Here is a 20,181-nt window from a genome sequence, read left to right on the forward strand (position 1 = left end):
TTGAACAGCCCCATATTCGCAATAACGAATGTTGTCATGCCATTAACGTATGCATGCTAAAAGCCACCCTAACACGCATTCCACTTTTTATCGCCTTAGGGAACGTTTTACCCGCTCGCACGCAAATTTGTTATTTTCCTCGAGAAATATTAGATCATATCACGAATGTAATTATTCGGTGTTAAGTCAAGGGCAAGGCTAACACGAAAAACAAAGAAACAATTAATAAAATTAAAAGTTCCCTTAATAGAATATTTATGTTTCAAACTTTTCTATATAGGATACCTCGAATTAATTTAATTACTCTACTCGAATAATGGCGAAATGTGCGATACTGCGATGCGCATACAAGGACGGGGATAAGAAGTAATTGCTGCAATTCTGTGATCACGCTTATCTTTATTTTTACATTACTTAAAAATATACTGAAAATAAACTCTCTTAAGACGATTGGTACTTTTGGCACAAGTTCGTCCGCTAAATGGCGACTTTCTTACACATGGGAGTACACTGTAAATGTCGCGATACGAATAAATGTATATGAATTACGTATTACAATCCATCTCTTCGGACACGCGAGACGTGCGTGAGGTATACATCCGCTAATTCGCTCGAACGCGACTACCGTTCCAATCTTTATAAACACTCCACGGACGTTACTCGTAAGATGCAAACGAATTGTACGATCTGTCGTAATCGCGATTCTCACGTTCGTCATAGGAACATCACTATACTACGATGATTTATTGACTCTGCACTGAGAGACTCCGATACTAGAGCTCTAGTAAATCTTTGTAAAAGATATTCTCAAAATTCTTATTTCTTATTGGCAACAAATTTTCACTTGACAATTCGTTCGGTTTTTCCTACAATACAGTTTTACGTATCGAAAAATCATATGTTATACGCCTTAAAAATTTCTAAATATAACGTTTGGGATTCGAGTTTGAGCGGTCGAGGAGAAAATGCAAACCCTGTCATCCGTTTAAATCAAAGATTCTCAAGTCACGCGTAACTTCCCTCATGATGACTAATAGTATATATAGTTGGACATGTGTTCTCTTCGAATTCTAACAAAATTGTCGGCTTCGTTTAGAAGGTTACGCAGATTCGCATTATTGTACTCGACAGTGTTCTGTCATTTGGTCGTGTGGCGGGCCCAGGTCGTTCGCTGCATCTCGCTCATCAGATCGTTGCGCGAGGGTAGTCGAGCGCTCGTCGTGCGGGAGGGCGGCGGACCTGAGGATCGCAGGATGGTCGCCAGACCTTTCGTACTCAGCAAATTACTCTTGTTGTCCTGCGCCCCGTGAGCCAGCGAACTTTGCTTCGTGTTCACTTTCTTGACCGTATTGTCCGCGCGTCTGCCTTGCGGTGGAGGGTCCAGAATTATCGGTGGTATCTCGGAAAGGTCCTGCGGCCGTTCTTGCTTGGCCTTAACGTCGGTCGACGGATGAGCCACGTTTCTATCGTTGGTGCACGGCAAGGGCTTTATGAAAGCGTGGTCCGAATTATCTGTCCCGTAGTTCTCGAGCTTGTGAGCCATGACCGGCGACGAGGAGAAACTGTTCGGTTGAGAGACACGCAGGGACGCGGAATTTGGGGACAGCTGGGCTGAATTCTGAAAAAGTTGCAGAGGAGACGCCTTGCGAAAATTAATGAGGCAGGATTTTAATTCGTGGCGTCAAGTGTTACGCGGAGCTTTTTCCCTTCCTCAAATAGCGTTGAAAATTTAAGCTACTTAAAATAAAGATAGTCATATTTACTAATTATTTATTATAAAAAAAAAAACTATCCCCTGATTTCTGGTCATTTGGGATATACTTTTGCGACAAAATCAAAACGCCTACGTGTAAATCGAGTCTTGTGACGAAGAATTACTCACTGTCGGCCCGCTGCACGGAGGTAGAAGTAGACTTGGGCCCATCGCATAGGGCGACGGTGTGTTATAGGGCGATCTCTGGGGCTGGAACGGGCTTAGGTTGTGCAGCCTTTCCAACAGCTGCGTTTGGAACTGCAACTGATCGGCGGTGTTATTACTCTGAATTCCCATGGCGCCGAGACCACCGGAATACAGCGATTCCGGTGGATACGTGCAGTACGGAAAGGACGGTGGATCCAGTTCCCATGGCGAACTCTGGCCCCCGGTCCGTTGGCACTACCCAGAATACGCAATTTGGGGAACATGATCTTTGACGCCCATGATATTCAAGAAATACAAAATTGTCCTTCGTCTTTTATAGCTATTATATAATCGTATGTACTTGTTCTTACAGGGGATCCTTGATTATATTCCTTAATCGAGAATCCAGAACAAGAAAGATATGTCATATCAATGTAGATCGTTTAGACTTGATATTATCTGAATTGTAATAAATTAAAAAAAGAATCAAAGTGTTTTCCCGTTGTAAAACACAGACGTTCTGATTCATAAACATACATAGACGTTTTAAAATGTTTTAAGCTCTAGATTCGATCCATAAAGCATTAAAGACATAATCAAAGATCAATCTATATGTATATTACATAATCTTGATTTTTAAATCTGGATATTTAAATATACGCAAATTTAAATTTGCAATATGAATCATCGAATTGGTTTCGTACTAGAAGATGCGAATTATCCGAAAGATTTGTACATCTAAAACACTTGACTCTGTGTATCTTTGTTCTCTTACCTCTTTCTATTCTGGGATATTTTATTGAATATTTTGGATCTGAGCCATCTTACGACGTCTGACTATGATCATTTACACCGATAGATTTTAGTAATGAGTGGTAATATTACCTAGCACTCGTTGGCAGCACGCACTCCGAAATCCCGTGTGAAGACCTGTTAGACAACACCGTCACACTGGTGCTTAATTTGTTATTAGATTAGTCGTATCTTAACATAAAATTCATTTTCATCGCAATCATGTACCTCGATGCAAATGCACGTGTAAGTGATCAAGAGACAAGGTATATAATGCAACGCACTGCGTCAAATCTCACTCGCAACGTACAAAAACTCTTTCGCCCCCCGATTATTTTTACCGGTGTTAGTACAGATTTCGTTCAGCGATCTTTCTGATTGTTGTTTTGCAATTTTTGCGCCGTGAGGGTCGAGGCGCAAATGCTCGCGCAAAAAATGCAAATAGTCGAGGCTACGGCTGTTTTCGCCGTCGACGTCTTATCGGCACCAAACGAAAACGCCTAAAACATAGTGCGTGCACCGCTAAGTCATCAGGGCGTTATAAAAAGGAACATTCCGAGGTATGCACACATTCGCCGGTATAAAATGTAAGGGGGGGGGTGGAGCGGGGTGCAAAACCAAAAATGTATACAAAACGTTTTATTACAAAGTTAAAAAAAAATAAGGAGAAATCGATACAAAAGGCGTTAACGGTATTAAAAGAGAGAAGAAGAGAGAAAAAAAGGAAGTACAAAATGCATTCTGTTAAACGTTAATTGAGATGCAACGCCGTTTCGGTCAGTCGGTGCTTCGATGCCAAACTCCACCGGAGCACTCGTGTCATGGAATTCGGTAGAGCGTTACCTGGCCGAGGCCCGACAGGTCGGAAACCGCCGCGTTCTGTTGCATGGACGCGGGCGTCGGGATTTGCGATTGCGAGGTGACGTGACCACCGGAAACACGCTCCTGTTCCCTCAGGTGGCCCACCAGCGCACTTATATGTTCTAGCAATTCCTTATTCTGCACTAGAAGTTGGTGCGTCCTCGCCTGAAACAAAACAACAATCGCTTTCGTAAAGCAGAATCCCAATACCGTTAGAACTTTTCTGTTTATCGAAATTTCGTTAATGATTGTTAATCGTGAGCGTTTCAAGCAGTTTCGCATTTTTATATGATGAAAATTCGCGGACGAAGAACACGAACACAGAAAGACAGAAAAAAAAAATTATTATCAAACGTATAAATCGTTTTGTTTCTGCTGAATTAGGTTCGCCTCGACAAATGAAGATAAATCTTCGATAAATTAGGTTCGACTGTACGGCGATAAATCGCGCGTAGGCAAGTGTTGGCGAAATATTTATGTGTTCTGGTAATTGATTCACTTATTTATACCTGAGCTTCGACGCGCGCTGCCGTTTCCGCCGCCAGCTGATCTTGAAGAAGTCGCGCATGGGCAACGGCAGCTCTGGTTTGTTGACTCTGTTGCTCCAAACGTTCTCGCAGGAGCTGTATTTCGTGCTTCAGGGCTGTTAATTCGCCTCCCACCAATAAACCTCCGCATTCGGAGGTTACCGTGCCCTGTGAAAAGGAAAAAAGGAAATAAATAAATCGAAATCTGTAAATCACATACATTATTGCAAATAAAAGGAAAAGCGCTCGAGCTACGTACGCGTAAAAGCTACTTCAAAGTGCGAAGTGAATTGTCTCGGAATCCATAAGAATACAATAAGACACATTGTTACGAAATGAGCGAAAAGATACGTCTTAGAATTTACGAGTTTTGTACCTCTCGGCAGTGCTTGAAAAGAGCGGTAAACAATACCGTAAAGCAAGAGCAAGATAACGAGCTATTTTATTTTAAGGCTTTGACTTCATCGTAGCTGCCAAAGCATTTCACAAAGTATCTTTCACTTGCGTAGTACACAGGTTCGGTTAATGACGATTTAATTTTAAAATAGCACACGCCGATTTAGTTCTATTTATACGTTTGTAATTGTCTCACCGACGGCGACTGTCTGATTGGTGAGGTAGAGGTTGTCGTCGCCGGTCCATCGTGCGATCGAAGCAGACAGGTAACGGACGTTTGCTCGGGAACAGAATCTTCAGTATCCCCCAACAATGATATGTCTGAAATGCAGGAGAAGCGACCGGCGTTATAAACAGAACAGAGCCGGAGATGAAAGTAAAAAGATCAAAGGGAAATCTTTTATAGTTGTGAGTTTGTTAAAATTATTTCTGACGTGGAATTAAAATAAATTCGAAACGGACAAAATAGATAAAGGATCAGTTACGAAACAACAAGCAGCATCATTTGACATTCACCTTTATGTACCGGCGGCGGAGAAGGCTGAGATTGCTCGTTAGGAATTTCGTCTTGGTCCTCGTAAACATCGCCGTAATTTTCACCATGATTCTCCGCGTCTTTCTCCCCTCGATCCTCCGTAGTGTTGTTTATGCTTAACTTATGGCACACCTCGAAAGCTTGCCCCACAGTTCGGACTACCCTCATCGCTTGACTCTAATTAAATCAGATTTATTTTATTTCCTCGCGAGTTCCAATTGTCTCGCGTGCTATTTCGCGAGTACGCAGAAACAACATCATTATTATATAATACAAATATATCTATTATAAAAAAAACTACAAGATTTCAGAGCAATAATATTACGAAGACATATCAGCGAGCTTCCTACGTCGGCCATTTCTCGATAACTCTATTCAATCGTTTGGAAAGCTATTTGATATTCACCTTTTCTTATATTCGATGAAGAACGAGTCGCGATTGAATAGATTTTTACCTCGAGCTCATCGAGATCCTCGTTTTCCTCCTCGAAAGGATTTTCGTCGAAGCTGAGGTCGACGCTATTCTGCGCGTGTATCATTCTCGGCCGCGTCGACGGCTTGCGGGTTTTCAAGCCGTTGAAGGTCTCCGGTTCCTTGAAGGAGAGCTTCTTGCGTGGCCTAGGTGTTTCGAAGCCCAGAGGGCTGCTGGGGCCAGGATTTGTTGGCGTTGACGGCTCGGACGAAGCCGTCGCCGTGCTTCTCAAGGAATTCCTGAGCATGGCTTATCGTCTTTCGCGTCCTCTTCGAATTTCTACGCGTTTCCAGCCGCGGATGCTGTCATCCGCGTGATATCTCTCGCGAGCTACATTTTTCTTTTCTTTTTATTTAGATAATTCGTCATCTCGCGGCACAAAGGCGAATCGTTTACTCTGAGAGTTCCTTTGAACTTATTTCAGCCTGTCGAGGCCATAAAGAACGTAAACATGTATATAAAACTTTATATACCAGGTGATCCAAGCGAGCTAATGCGTACGAGCAATTAAACGTCAAGGATCTGCTTTGTCTTCTTTGTTTTCAAGTCTGATATAGAAATCTAGAGATACCCCATTCTTTATCGTGACATTTTAATACTCCAATTCACGTAGCCTGTAATTAACATTCTATTATCTAAAGTTTGTTCGAAATTAAATGAAGAATAAAGCTTTATCGTCCGCTCTCGTGAAAGAAATTAATTCTCTTAGATTATTACTCCGAGATTATTTATGTCTTCAGACTTTTCCACGAGACTACTCATCTGTACAAATCGGATATTTATTCTTAACGTTTCATTACACTAGCAGGTCACGCTCCACATAAACTAATGATTTTTCAGAGAACTTTCGCGACTCGGAGAACGATCTGTGCGTCCGGGATATTGCATTCTTTCACATGTTTTCTTACCGGGGCGTTCTACGTGGATATAATTGTGAAAATATAATCTTTTCGTATAAAATAACACGGCGGGTCCATTAGGCGCGCGAGAACGTCAATGTATGCGAAACCGCGCGAATATTCGACGCGAATTATATTAAGTAAACATTTGCGGATGTCTAAAGTGCATTATCCCTGGCACCGACCGCTGCAGTAGTAAATAGCGTTGCACCCCGACATTGACAATTCCCGGTAGACAATCGTAACCGCTGACGCAAAAATCGCGGAACTTGATCGCTCTCGAGATTTCCGCGTGTCTGCTCTCGCAAAATCTCGCGGGCAAAAAACCCGCGCCTCATCCACGTGTCTTTTTCTCTCTCTTTCCACGTATCTATTATATTTATTTTACATCCGCGGATGCAAATCCGCGGCGTTCAAAGAATCCGCCGTTAGCCTGCATAATAACTGTCCGCGCCGGATAGTTCTCAATTATAAATAGCCGTAGAATTCAATCTGGCAAATTCCCCGCTAAATTGTGCGTAATTTGGAAACTGTCGCGGACTCACGTCGCCACTCCCCGCGAAGAGTCGCGTATTGTCGCGCATTCTCTCGACTTCAGCATAAAAGATTCCACTCAAATTTTCAAATTGAGACAAAAAAAAAAAAGAGAAAATTTGTAAGCGAAAAGCGAAGTTCGGTGCGGCTCACCACCGCATTTTTTGTTTATCTAGATATTTAAATTACATATTATCCACCATATAAAGATAAAAAAGAATAATGTTGAAGATTTAAAAATGATGTAGTTCCCAAATGTAAACTCTGTATACACATTTCACCCTCGATTCTTTTTATCATTCTGTAAACGACGCCGCAGAAAATCACGGAATAAGCGGACCAGTGATATATGATATACGAACTGAGAGATTCATTACGAGAATGCTAGCACATTATATTGACCGGGCGTTTTATGCAGAAACTAATAGCCTGCTACTTTTCACATAAGTCATTCAATGGGAACAGAATTTCGTTTATGATGTACAAAAGGTCAGAAGAGAAATAAACCACGGGGCAAAAAGTGAGGGATAAACACAATCACAATCCTATCCTATAATTATCCTATAATGAAAACTATAAATTCAATTTTAAGCTCTAACAACTTCTCGATCAACCTCGCACGATGACTTAAACCGGATGCCTCTCTAAACACGAGCGAACTAGTCACCGGTCAATAATATTCGGGCAACGAAAGACGAGCTGATACGTCGCCGGCCAGTAATGTGTCAAGTATATAAACGTGCGTTATGAAATTATTTTCCTGTAACGTTCCACACACACGTGCCCGCATCGAGGTTGCAGCTTCTCTCAACTGGGAAAGGTATGAAAATAAACTCGTCAATTCGTACGTCGTACAAGTTATCGCGTATCTCAACGCGTATCTCACTACTATTCGATCGTCAAAATCACTGGCGCACGCTCCTCCCGAGAGACGGAGAGCGCGTCTTTGTTACGCTGCGCCACGCGCGCGAATCTCTTACCGTGCCGCTGTCATGTTACGCGCGATCGCGCGTCTCGTAATCAAACAATCCTCTCTATTTCCACTCGCACGCCACTCCGCGCATCTCTCAATTCCGCGCCCGATCGTTCAATCACCAAACGTGACGCGGTGTTTAATCTCGCCGCTCGCGCAGCATCATCACACACTGCTTCCACCGTTCCACCGGGGGACCGCGGGTCAGCGGGAGACCATCCGCAAGTTTCGCCTCGGGGTGCATCGTTGCGTCAGTTTCATTTCGCGTGTCGGATATCGGGGAGGGGGGGGGGGGGGGGGGAGGGGGAGCCCACGAGATCGAGGAAGGACGCGAGGGAAAGAAAAGGAAAATGGGGGAGGGAAAAAGAGGGAAGACCGGTAATCCGCGGATTTTGTGTACGAGTCGTCGCGAACGGGTACGCGAGAGCCGAAGTTAACCGTGCGGCTTCCTACCGTGGTTTCTTGGCCGGCGGCGGCGTGCAGAGGCGCGCGAGCAACGCTCGCCCGCTCTCGTCCGCGGGGCTCCTATACCGCGCGCTTCGCTGGATTTTTCCTCCGGTTTATTTATAAGCGCATTAATATTCTCGCTTTCGGCCCGCTCAATGGCAGCTCCTCCGTCCCTCCCACTCCTCCTTCTCTCACCTCCCGTCCGTCTTCTCGAGCCAAGCGCAAGATCCTCGTTTACGGCTCATCCTAAATAATTGATCTATTTTTTTATCTTATTACGAGACACTCGTGCACATCGTCTGCTCCTTCTTTATCTTCCTTTTCCTCGTAGGCGTATAGCGATGAAGTAGCGGAGCGGAAGCTACCCCGTTGATTTACCGGAGCTCCGCTGTTCTCTTAACTGGAGTATAGCAAATGGAGTGAATAGCGGAGAGTAAATAGCCGCGAGAACTTACTTGAGGATTCTAGATTTAAATCGGTCATTTCTGATATACGAACTGCGGCCGTGGGCGATTCTGCTTCTCGCTATATCCCGTGTAGAATTGAGATATAGACAAGCGATTATTCTCGGATTAACTGCATTGTAGAAGTTGCTCGAGCAATTGCGTTCTACTATTCCATTTCTATATTCCATTTCGTGGCCGTGATTATTTTTAAAATTCAGTTTTACAATTTTTTTGCAGAAGATATCGATTTTAGAAATATCTGCATGCCTACTATTATTTCGCGTCTATTTTAATCCAGTCGTACAATTTTTATTACGTCTTCTTCTGTAACATCAAATATTAAGCGACAGCTTGTTGTCAGACAATATTCTCTGGCTTTAGCTAAATGATCTATTTCCTGATCCCTTTCTCGTCAAACCGCGTATTAATAACTTCCCCATTTATATGCTTCATCTATTCTCTTAATTACATCTGTCCGGTCCTCTCTACCGTAGCGAGATTGATGGAGATTGTCTCGACCGAAGAAGCGCGAGTGGCTCGAGACGCTTTGTACTTCTCTGTGTCTGCGTCCAAAAGTAAATCGCGAGTCGCAGGGTACGGGGCGCACGACAGACCGTGGAGAACGCGGAAAGCGACGACGAAATTCGCACGACGTACGCTATTTTACAGCCCACCCTGGCGCGGCCGCGGCGTGTCATTTAACGGTCGGCCGTTCGAGAACTCCTATATGTCTCCTGGCCGATAAATTATATATCGTCGCGTTCTCCACGGCAAATGTTCCTCCTGTGACAATTCGCAATTATCTTACGTAGCCCCGCGAAGTGCACGCCCCTACGTATCGACCAAGTGAGTGAAACAAACTCCTCTGGAAATCCTTGGAGTCTATAGGCGTAGTATGTAAAACTGTTACGTTACATTCTCGAGCGAACTGCTCAAGTTCACGGCGCGGCGCACGAAGTTCAAAGTGGAGCCGCGCCGTCAGCGCGAACGATGGATTCCAAGAGGGAATGGGCCAAAAGAGGAAATAGCTCCAAAAGTAAACGACCTCGTATTATACGCTCGAGCCCGAGTTCTTGTCTCGCGGAAAAGATAAGGCGAAAAAAAGCGGAAGTCCATTAGGCAGAGTAATCGTCGTCGAGAGTTCTCATATAGAGGTTGACGTAAACGGCAGCAAATAGGGCGACTAGCAGCGGGGAATGGGGAAAAAGCTTTTCGGAACTTTTGCCCGCATATATCGCAAGTTCAAAACTTCGGCCGACGCGGATATTTCTGCGGCATCCTAGATATATCGTCTCCTATGGTCGCCGGTTATTTCTGGATTCACCCAGATTTTCAAAGCGACCGGAATCCCCAAATAATCAACAAAGGAGAGGGACGAAAATGTCTACGTTCGCCGGTATCTATCGGGATTCTCGTATGAGAACGCTCAGAATGCGCGCGCGCATGCATGTGTATGTGCATATGTGCAACGGGTACGTGAAAAAAATTTCTCCGTTCCCCTCCGCCGTCAACGGCGGAAATCCGCGGTCCAGAAGATCTTTCTCTCTCTCGAGCGACTTTTTGTACTCGCCCGCGGAAGAATTGCGTGATGAAGAATACCGGACCCCCTAAAGGTTCCGTCGCAGGTGAAACTCCCCCCTCCCTCTCCTCCGGAGAGCATTCGACAAGTTTCCGGATTTAAGGAGCCGCGCCGGATGCTGATGGTCACCAGCAAACCGCCGATGTCGCGGAAGATCGCGCCGGCCTATACCGGACTATTTTAATAACTCGGTGCCAAACGGCACCGTGCCGCCACTGCAAATACGCGACAAAACGACAACCGACGTCCCTCCCTCGCCCTCGGTCCCGCGGTCCCGTGGTCTCGTTACCACGCTACCTCCCCGTCGCGGTTTCACCGCGGGCCATCCCTCCGCCTACGCGAAAAGGCGAAAATACACTCTCACTTCGTACAGGGATGCACAACGCGAACACACGGCGGCGTCCCACCCTCCTGCCTCCTCCGCCACGCGAAACGTCGTCGCCGTCGTCTCCGCGGACGGGGAAACGATCGGCGAAACGCGGAGGAACGGCGGGGTGCCGCCGAGGAGCCACCCGCGTTTATTTATAGGTTTACAATAACGTAACGTTGATGAAGCGCCAGGCGACGGGCGACGAGCGACGGGCGGGCTGCGTTGAATTGTCGCGGCGCGCACGTATATGTACGATCTACGCACGTGCGCGACGTGTAAATCTTACGCCGGCTGTTGCATAGCGAAATGAGTCCGCGAAAATAGAAGAAAAATGGATGAGGATTGTCTAACTGGGACTCGCGACCGAGTTTCGTGATTGCGCGTTTATCATCCTTTCCTTTTTTTTTAATTTGTAAGTAGCGGAGTACAGAAGAGTAAATCATAAAAAAATTGCGCGTGAATTCGTGTTGACTACGTCCGCGTGATTCTTTTTTAATGCACGAGATCATATCCGATACAGGAAGCTCGAAGATATGTAGATTGAAGATGCGGTTACTATTGGACGAATAAAATTGCGACTCACCTTTTTGCTAGATTTGAAGACGTTACACTTGAAAGTATTGCTGCTCCCGTCACGGGCAATGTAACTGAATATTTTTAAATCGTGGCTGTCGTGCGAGACGTAGAATATCCTGAAAAATGAAAGAAAACGTACAATTCGGTTTTTGCTTTATTCGAAAATAATTTTGTGGCAGCTCAATATCGCGCCATCGTTTTCCGAGATTTTTCACGTAACACATCATATACGTGATTGATGAACACATGTTATTACAATGGTAACATCGTTGTTTTTGCGCGATATTTTCGACCGTATTCGTTTACTGAAATTTCGATATTACGTAAAATAAATTGCAAAAGAATCTAATAAACGTAAATCGACTCGATAAAGAAACAGTTATGACGAGCAAGTGAGCGAACGCAACGAGAATCTCACCTGTATATCGGATGGTGCATCAGATATATTTTATTCTCATCCATCCATTGCTGCTGTTTCTTCTGCAAAAAAATCACGAACGGCGAGTCGATTACTTGGAGAATATTGTTAGCTAATATTGGCTGTTACCGCTATCTGTTGCCGTGTGTATGGCATCGAGAATATATAGCGCCTATGTGTATCAGGGCGAATACAACGTGGCGCTTGTCCAAAATCATTTCTCGTTATAAATTGCAACTGTTACGAAATGCGCGTCATCGAGCGTACGCGATACTTCCCCTCTTCCCCCGATATTCGCCAATGACGTTGATCTTTTTCTTACATCATGGAGATATCTTACATTCGGTGTCGTCAGGAGGAATTTTTCCGCGTGCAAGAATTGAGCGCGATGTGGCAAACGAACAACGGAATCGCGTGCAGAAGGTATATTTATCGTCGTAACATCGCGGAAAACAGAAATCAATTGAATCAGAACGCATCTCGCGAGAAAGAACAACAGAGAAACGTGAGCTTCGGCAAACACCGGGGATATTGAGCCTTTCAGAACTTTAACAGAATATTTAAATCGTTCGAATCTGTGCCACTGTGTGTGTTCTAATGCATTCCCCTCGGCTCCATTTCTTCTTCAAATTGCGCGATATACCCGCGGAGTCTAGCAGATGCACTTTATTCGCTTAATTGTGAATGCACGAGAATTAGCTTATCCGGCTTAGATAGGGGTTAATTAGATGATTTGAGATTAATAGCGAGATAAACGCGTTCAATCATATGTGCGGCTACGAGCAAAACGTATAGCGGCGTAGCTCGTTCACCAAGGATTACCTTCTTTTTCCGTAGGGTCACTTTCAGCCCGTCCACCGAGACTTCCAGCGTCACTTTCTTTTTCTTGATCCCTTTGGCTTTAAACTCGTACTGCGAATCAAACGAGTTCGGATTAAATGAAGCGATCCGCGGTTACGAAGACAGAGCTGTACCACGCTGCCTCTCTAACTGGGTTAATTAGCTATTACGCGGTATACTCACGCGGATTCTTCGCATCGCCGCCACGATCTCCACTCGGCTAGTCGGTCGCGGAACCTCCATAGAGCCGATGAACTGAAACGGAAGAAATGTAGCGGCTCGTTGAGATAACAATTACCTGAAAATTCGCTGGGTGAAGGATAAAGGTAAAAATACGACGTTCTTTCTCCTTGAGAAAACGGTATTTATTTTTTTCTCTCGATAGGGGTTCGCGGAGAGTTCGAGGCAGCATCAATCATTGATCCATGTTTCTTCTCAAAAAGTCAAGATTAATTTTCTCAAGTGTCTGAAGAGTGACCTACACAACTGGCGTGTGTTGCAATCACTCAAAACACATTCTTCGACGCCGAATTAAAGGAAACGATAGCGATCTAATAAGAGAAATTATATCAGCTCGTGAGACATGATTTTCCGTTAATCGTCTCGCTGGGACAAATGTCACAAACTTTACAACGAGCTCTCGAACGCAGATCGCCCCGCTTGGTAATTTGCAAACGTACTATACCATGTAGTTACGCTGCCATAATCATACCGCGCGGGTGGAGCACTACGGTCCGCGACGATCTGTATTTAGAATTCCCCCATTGAAAGCGATGGTCTCTCCGGCCACGTGTTCGGGGTGATTCGACGCACACGTGGTGTTCTCCCACGCACACGATTGCGACAGGAAGAGGACTGTTTCTTTGTAAATTTGCGATCGATAACCGCGGCGGCAGCGTCTCGCGCGACAACCGAGAACGAATTGAGGAGGAGCTGCTCGCGTACTTGACTGAAAAATTTCGCGTCTTCTTAACGCGCGTGTTTCTCATCGTTGATTCATGGGGAAAAACCTCCGCTTGAATCGACGTATCTCGCGTGTCGCTCGATATAAATGGATTGAAATAAATTTCATTATCGGACCGCGTTTCCCGCCGTTACAATTCCGTAAGCGATACGTACGTTACTTCGTACGTATAGATGCAATATTAATAGCAAAGTTTCTCTCTTTCTCTTTCTGCGGATCGATTTGTATTTATAGCCTAAGCGCTAAAATCTGATTCTCGAATAGCATTCTATATGCACAATATTCTCATACGAGATACATTACATTCGAGATCAAGTTAATTTTTAGCACTAAATGCAGAACACAAACACACAAAACGTAAATATAATCTGCCAGTCCTTTAATTTACTTCTTACTTCAAGATTCACTTAATTACAATTATCTATGGATATAATTAATGCAATTATCTATGGATTAGGCAAAATTGTTTTTTTTTTAGAATATAAATAACAAGATTATTGTTTTCTTTGTGCCATTAAAGGAACACTGCTTGGGAAAGAAAGGGGGTCAAAATTCTACCAGATGATCATTGAATTCGCGTAAATCGACTCGATTCGCAGGACGCTCCCCCTCAAAATTTCATTTTCGGGATTGCCTTCTCGACTGCCAAATAAACGAAGTGTCGTTTAAAGTTCTATGAACCGAGAAGGTTTGAGAAACGCTCCTTCAGAGAGTACTGTCCGCGGTTCGGGTTACCTACCTACGTAAGCGCGCGAACGTCAACGACGACGTCGAGAGCACGCGGCGTAAATCAGAGGTCGGAAATTCCCTGCGCGCGGGATTTACGAGCGCGCGAGCACACAAAAGCTTTAACCTTTCTCAGGAGAAGTGCCATACCGAAATAAACACGTGCACGATACGATGACGTCACGGAGAACGCGCGAAAGCGGGCGAACGGCGTCGTCGTCCAGAAATAAGCCGCCCCGGTATCGCGCCGGCTGTCGTCGCAATTGTTGCACCATCGACGACGACGTAAAAATATGTATATTATTATTCCGGTGCGCGATCGCCGAGTGTTTCCTAGAATCGATTTCGTTCAGCGAGACACCGCGGGAACCGATGGGTATTGTCTTGGCGCGCGTTACGTTAACTCGTTCGCCACCATCGGAGACTACAGTTTGCGTCTCCGCCTCGCGATTCAGTCCCGTTGCAAGAGGATCGCTGCGAGCTCTTTATTGCCCATTGTGAGAAATAATACCAGAAACGCGCTAAGAAAATAAGGCACCAACTGCACGTCCCCGTCCTTTTTTTTCCTCCCCTCGCCGCGAAGTTTTTCAAACTCGCGAGGCCGCGTTTCATCTCGCAGCATTATCCGAGGGTGTCCCCCGCGTAAACAACGTTTCATCCCTTTGCCCGGGTCATTAATATACTACCACGCCGATAATATACTACAATAGCTCGCGGAAACGGGACTGAGAAGGCGCGAAAATTCTTTCTTAGGCGCAACCGTGTCAAAGCAGATGCCTTCGTTCCCATCGCACGGCGGTCAGAGGAACGAAGCGTGGTTTATAGTCGACATACATTTTCCTCTGACGTGAGACGCTATCGACCGTTAGCGTTGCTATTTTCTGAAAGCGCGTGCACTCGCTCCGGCGCAAAGCGCACGAGGGAAAAACTTTTGCGATTAGAAATCGGCATCACGTTTAAACGTTATCGGAGCAATTCGGCGATATTACGTCAGTGGGAAGATCAATATCTCTCTCTCGGGCTCGGGCACGGCTGTGCTTCGAAATTTTCCATAAATTCGAGCGAGAGATCGCAGCCTAGCAGTAAAACGTTTAACGGCCACTTCCCAGCTCAATGTTTCTTAAACATTTTTTTTTATGTCTTTGGCGAGAAATCGTATTTTCAGCGTAAACCCGCGGACGCGCGCGCGCGATCGGAAATATAGAAACTGGGAAGATGGGAGAGGCTGGCGAGGCCGCAAGGTGTATAGGCTTCAGGTCGGCAAGCGTTCCGGGACGAACTCGCCCGAGAATTGAGAGAAAAACGAACGCGAGGAGAGGCCGGAGGTGCGCGTATGGACCGAAGCGGATAAGAAATCACCCCAGATTACCTTGGCGTGGAACACGATTCCGCGGTGGAACGCCTCCTCGCTGTGCAGCGGTATTCGCGTGTCGTACTCGTCATTATGTACGAGGTTGTACTGCTTCTTAGAGGGCATGCTGAGCCCAGCTGCATTCGACTACGCTCGTCCAGCCTGGCTGCAATTACAATAAACGCTCCATTAGCATTCCCATGCGTGGATAAATGTCCCACCTAACGCTCGTCTCTAACAAATAACAGGTATAAGTTGTGTCGAATTTCGAGGAAAAATTCGTACCTCGAAGCTAAATAAAAACGTGAGAAACTGACTAGTGAAATTAAATGCGGAACGCCGTAAAGCATCGATGACATTTGCATGATTTCTCGCGGCGAGAATGCCCGAATCATCGCTTTCAATCTATATATAGAAGCGGTTGCTACCAGAATCAGTAAAAAAAATATATATATTCAATTCAAGTTTAAATCTGTCCTTCCTTCCAGTCCTGCATTCAGAAGTAACGAATTATCTCATTTCAATTTTGCTTAATTCTAACCGACACAATCCCGTACTCTCCCTTCTTTGTTTCAAAAATCGAACAGTTAAATTAACAATTAGGAATACGTCTGGAATGGCGTTTTCTGAAAATCAGGAAATATATATCAGGAATCATATTTTTTATAAGAAGCCATCAATTTTATTTCTTTTTATCGGGAACGATTCCAAGTCGGCGAGGAAAATAAGTAAGCCGCGCGCGGCGCAATGAGCATGATACATGCGTGTTATTTAAACCGCGCGTTCGTGACTGCGCAGCATATATAGTCATTTTCGATGCACTTAAAAGGTACACGATAACTCGTAAGCGCTGATTTCCTATCGGTAAGCGCATAGCTGCTGTTTCATTCACGGAACACCGCGGGTATGTTTACCGTGGGCGTGTAATTCACGGATAACGACCCAATTTACGCGATTTGATATAGTGGTGTTAGAGCGCGACTGGAATCGTGAAATTTTGTGAATTCTTATGAAATATACCTTTCTCTACATTTCCATTAAAAAAAAAAAAGTTCTACGTAGATGATTAAGAGTTGTACTTGTACAGGATGTAGAGGAATGCGTATTATGCGTTCGTTTACGCAAAACTGACAAAAGTAACGATTTTGAGAGCAAACGAACGAGAAATAAGATTGTTAAGGTCGCGAACAATCTATAAAAATCACGATACTGAGAAGAAAAGATACTGTTCGGTGTACCTAATGCGTACCAGGGGATATCGACGAACAACTCTCAACGTTAAACACGCGATCGGACAAAAGTTAGTATCTTTTAAATTATTTCTCGCCATTAAAGTAGGAATTCCTCGACACTTTTAAAGTACAGGTGTCCTTGGCAAACCCTTCCTTTTTTTCCTTTTTTGAAAGAGAAACTCTTTTCAAGCACGCGAGAGAGTCGCGCGATCGCAGGCCGCGCGTTTCAGAAACTCGGGGAGCACTCGCGATACCGAAAGGGGGGAGCCGCGCCGTTTCCGCCGCGCGAGATGCCACAGCCGCGAGATGCATCGTCGAAGGAGATGCCCCTGCTTTGTGCACGCGCACCTGAGCTAAGCGGCGTTCATACCGGCGCGGCGCTCAAAGCGGCAGACAAAGAGAAAATCCGTACGCGCACTTGCACTTGCAGACGCGCGTACTTAAATGCCTGCGGAGATACGCGGCGAGCGGTGCACGTGCGGCGCATATACGAGGAAGCTGTCGGGGATCACCTGTTTGTAATGCGCGAGCATTTTCCGTGAGAACGCGCGGCGTTGCAATCCTCGAGATTTTAGATACGAGAGTCGTCGCGTAAGCGTTAAAGAAAAGGAATATGTCTCTCGATGCCTTCGGCAGAGAGTAAAATCGCTACGTAAGTGCTGGTCTACGGCCGGTATTCATAGTCTTTAAGATCGTCTTAAGTAATGTCTTAAGACACTAATACGGCTCTGTGATTGGTTCATAACATCTTAAGACGGTCTTAAATAACTATGAATACCGGCCTACAACCTTGCTTTAAAGAGTATTTAGGCTGCATTCGAGGAGCGCGCTATTAGCGCTATTGCATCATTCTGTCTTTATCCATCATCAGGTGTAAAACAAGGATAGAACAAGCAAATAGCGCTAATAGCGCGCTCCCCGAATCCAGCCTATAACTCTAAATCGTAAGAAATTGATTGACCAATCACAGTGGAATATGAGGAAAATATTCGACTGTGATTGATCAATTTCTTATGGCTTAGAGCTTAAATACCATCCAAAGCAAGGTTGTAGACCAGCACTAAATGATTGAAAAAAGCCGTGCGATGTGCGACGCTTCTGGCTGGATTCGGGGAGCGCGCTATTAGCGCTATTTGCTTATTCTATCCTTGTTTTACATCTGATGAGCGATAAAGACAGAATGATGCAATAGCGCTAATAGCGCGCTTCTCGAATGCAGCCTCTGTCGGGCAAAAAAAGCTCCGATTGCGTCTCCGCGCGTAATAATATTGACGGGGGATGGAAAACCGACTTTTTTTCGTGCGATCGTGGAAGCGTCGCGATTTTCGAGCGATTTAGCGTTCGCGCAAAATCATGGAGAGATTATTATAGCGCACGTGAAGTGAGTAAAGTCTCGGTGCAGGTTTTCGCTACAAAACGCGCGGAAAATCAATATAAATTTCACGATTATTTCACGCCGGATGCATGTCGAATGATGAATGAAGCGCTATCGCGTTTTACGTTCATAAATAAAATCCTGTCCGCGTCCAAGATCAAGAGAAGAGGCGTCCGCTGCGGGCACCACGTGCTTTCCTCCGCAAGGTGCGCAGCGCGGGTTCGACGAACCGAAAAGACTTCGTTCTCCATTCGAGGACGAGTTCCCTCGCGAGTGCCCCATCTGCAGCGACGACTCGTTCGACGAGAAGGCAATGAGGCAAAAGAAGAGAGGAAAAAAAAAAGAGCGAGAGAAAGAGAAAAGAGGGATGGGGAGAGAGAAACACACGGTCGAAAGTACCTCTCCCGGGCGGTCTCTTACCTAAAAGCTGATTGGACGATCGGCCGGCGTTGGTTCCGTTCATTAACCGCGGTAATGCGTCTGCTCGGCGCGGCACGGCCGGATGACGACGACGCGGACGGTCCCCGCGCGAAAATCGATTTCACGTGTGAACGCAGCCTTACGGTGGCGAGTAGGCCGGTCAGGCGAGAGGGGTACGTTCGCGTTCGCGCACGCATTCGGGTTCCGCTGTAATAAAGGCGGCGAGGAACCACCGACGACGAGCCATACCACGTTATATACACAGACACGCACAGAGAGAGTCCCGGTCGCTCGCTCGCTCGCCTCGGCAGGTAGAGGCCAGTCCTCTCGCTCTTTCTCTCTCTCTTTCTTTCTCCCTCTTTCTCCCCCTCTCTCTTTTCTTGGAAACAGATGACAGCGGCACGGTCACCGCGGCTCACCGGACGCTCCGTGTCCTGCGGGATTACACGGGATAACTACTACGGTCATTTTATATCGCGAGAAAAAGAGTTCACTGTACGCGAACTATACCGCGGTAATCACTCTCTCTGCGAGATTATCCAGTATTATCACACTCGAATTCGGCGGCTCGTGGAATAAGCTGGATCGAGCGTTGCGACGAGGCGCTCTCGATGAGCCGCGCGCGGCCAGCGACGAGACAATGAGGAATTCGAGAAGGGAAGGATGGGATGAGAAGGAAAAAAAAAGAGAGGAAAGAAGAAGGGAGGAGATCCGGAGCGAGAGAGAGAGAGAGGACGCTCGCGAGAGCCGCGAGAAAGAAGGGAGTGGAGAAGCTGCGGCTCGCGCGAGGCGCGAGCGACAGAACAATATTTATACTGGCATAGGCACGACGTGTTCTCTCTCGGCTTCGCGGAGTTCTCGGCGGCGGCACCTCCAACCTCCAACGTGCGCCTCGCGCCGCGCACACGGGCGCTATCCCCGCTCGATCCCCGAGGAGTCGATAGAGCGCAACAACGCGCGCGCTACCGCTCCTTACGCTCTCGCGTCGCGCCTCGCGCCGTCGGGCACGGGTCCCCGAGAGAGAGAGGGAGAGAGAAAGAAAGATGAGAGAAATAGAGAAAAAATATGTGTGTACCCCGCTTGTGCCGCGCAGCGCAGCGTAGCCACGGGACGGGAAACCGCGTACTGCAAACTGCAAGTCCGCACTCTGCAAAGAGCGCGAGGGGCGCGCGCGCGCGCGTATGTACACGTTCGACCCGGGGGGGAAGTCAGTCGCGGCAACGACGCGGACGCACCATGCGCGAGCGTTGGCGCGCGCAGGGCCCTACGAAGTACGGACTACGGACGCGGTGGTAAGTACGCGACGCGGCATTCCCACATTCCCCACCGCGAGTGGCACCCGGCGTCGCATTGACCGCGTCGACACCGCCGGCGCCGCGAGCCTGTATTCCTGTATATAGCCGGCTTGTGGCGCGCGGGCGCGCGCGCTTCTGAGGTGGCGCGCGGTCGCGTCACGTCGGTCGTCGCCGAGCGCGGCCGTGCCCGAGGTCGCGACCCACGACCGATGCGCGGAAACGGAGAGAAAACGGAGGGATTCTTCTCTCCACT

The 20,181-nt window shown here is 46.5% G+C and overlaps 1 protein-coding gene across 8 annotated transcripts; it reads right to left on the reverse strand.

The window, feature by feature from the left end:
* Positions 1 to 379: 379 nt before the first annotated feature.
* LOC112461121 (carboxyl-terminal PDZ ligand of neuronal nitric oxide synthase protein-like) lies at positions 380 to 19,934 on the reverse strand. 8 transcript variants are annotated; one of them, XM_025026227.1, is made up of 13 exons: positions 19,709 to 19,934; positions 18,634 to 18,840; positions 15,625 to 15,772; positions 12,749 to 12,820; positions 12,548 to 12,637; positions 11,726 to 11,787; positions 11,315 to 11,423; positions 4,993 to 5,188; positions 4,673 to 4,797; positions 4,063 to 4,248; positions 3,536 to 3,718; positions 1,883 to 2,155; positions 380 to 1,618 (listed from the first exon to the last, which is right to left on the reverse strand). In XM_025026227.1, the coding sequence occupies exons 3-13, from the start codon at positions 15,730 to 15,732 to the stop codon at positions 1,139 to 1,141; spliced, it is 1,884 nt and encodes a 627-aa protein (XP_024881995.1). In that variant the 5' UTR covers positions 15,733 to 15,772; positions 18,634 to 18,840; positions 19,709 to 19,934; the 3' UTR covers positions 380 to 1,138. The 8 variants fall into 8 exon arrangements, with proteins under 8 accessions (XP_024881995.1, XP_024881993.1, XP_024881994.1 ...); XM_025026225.1 differs by having other exon boundaries at positions 18,634 to 19,067; XM_025026226.1 differs by lacking the exon at positions 19,709 to 19,934 and adding an exon at positions 19,144 to 19,663 and having other exon boundaries at positions 18,634 to 19,067.
* Between the last annotated feature and the right edge of the window lie 247 nt (positions 19,935 to 20,181).

The sequence above is a fragment of the Temnothorax curvispinosus genome, unplaced genomic scaffold, assembly GCF_003070985.1.
Source record: "Temnothorax curvispinosus isolate PA1 unplaced genomic scaffold, ASM307098v1 QBEX01011098.1, whole genome shotgun sequence".
NCBI lineage: Eukaryota > Metazoa > Arthropoda > Insecta > Hymenoptera > Formicidae > Temnothorax > Temnothorax curvispinosus.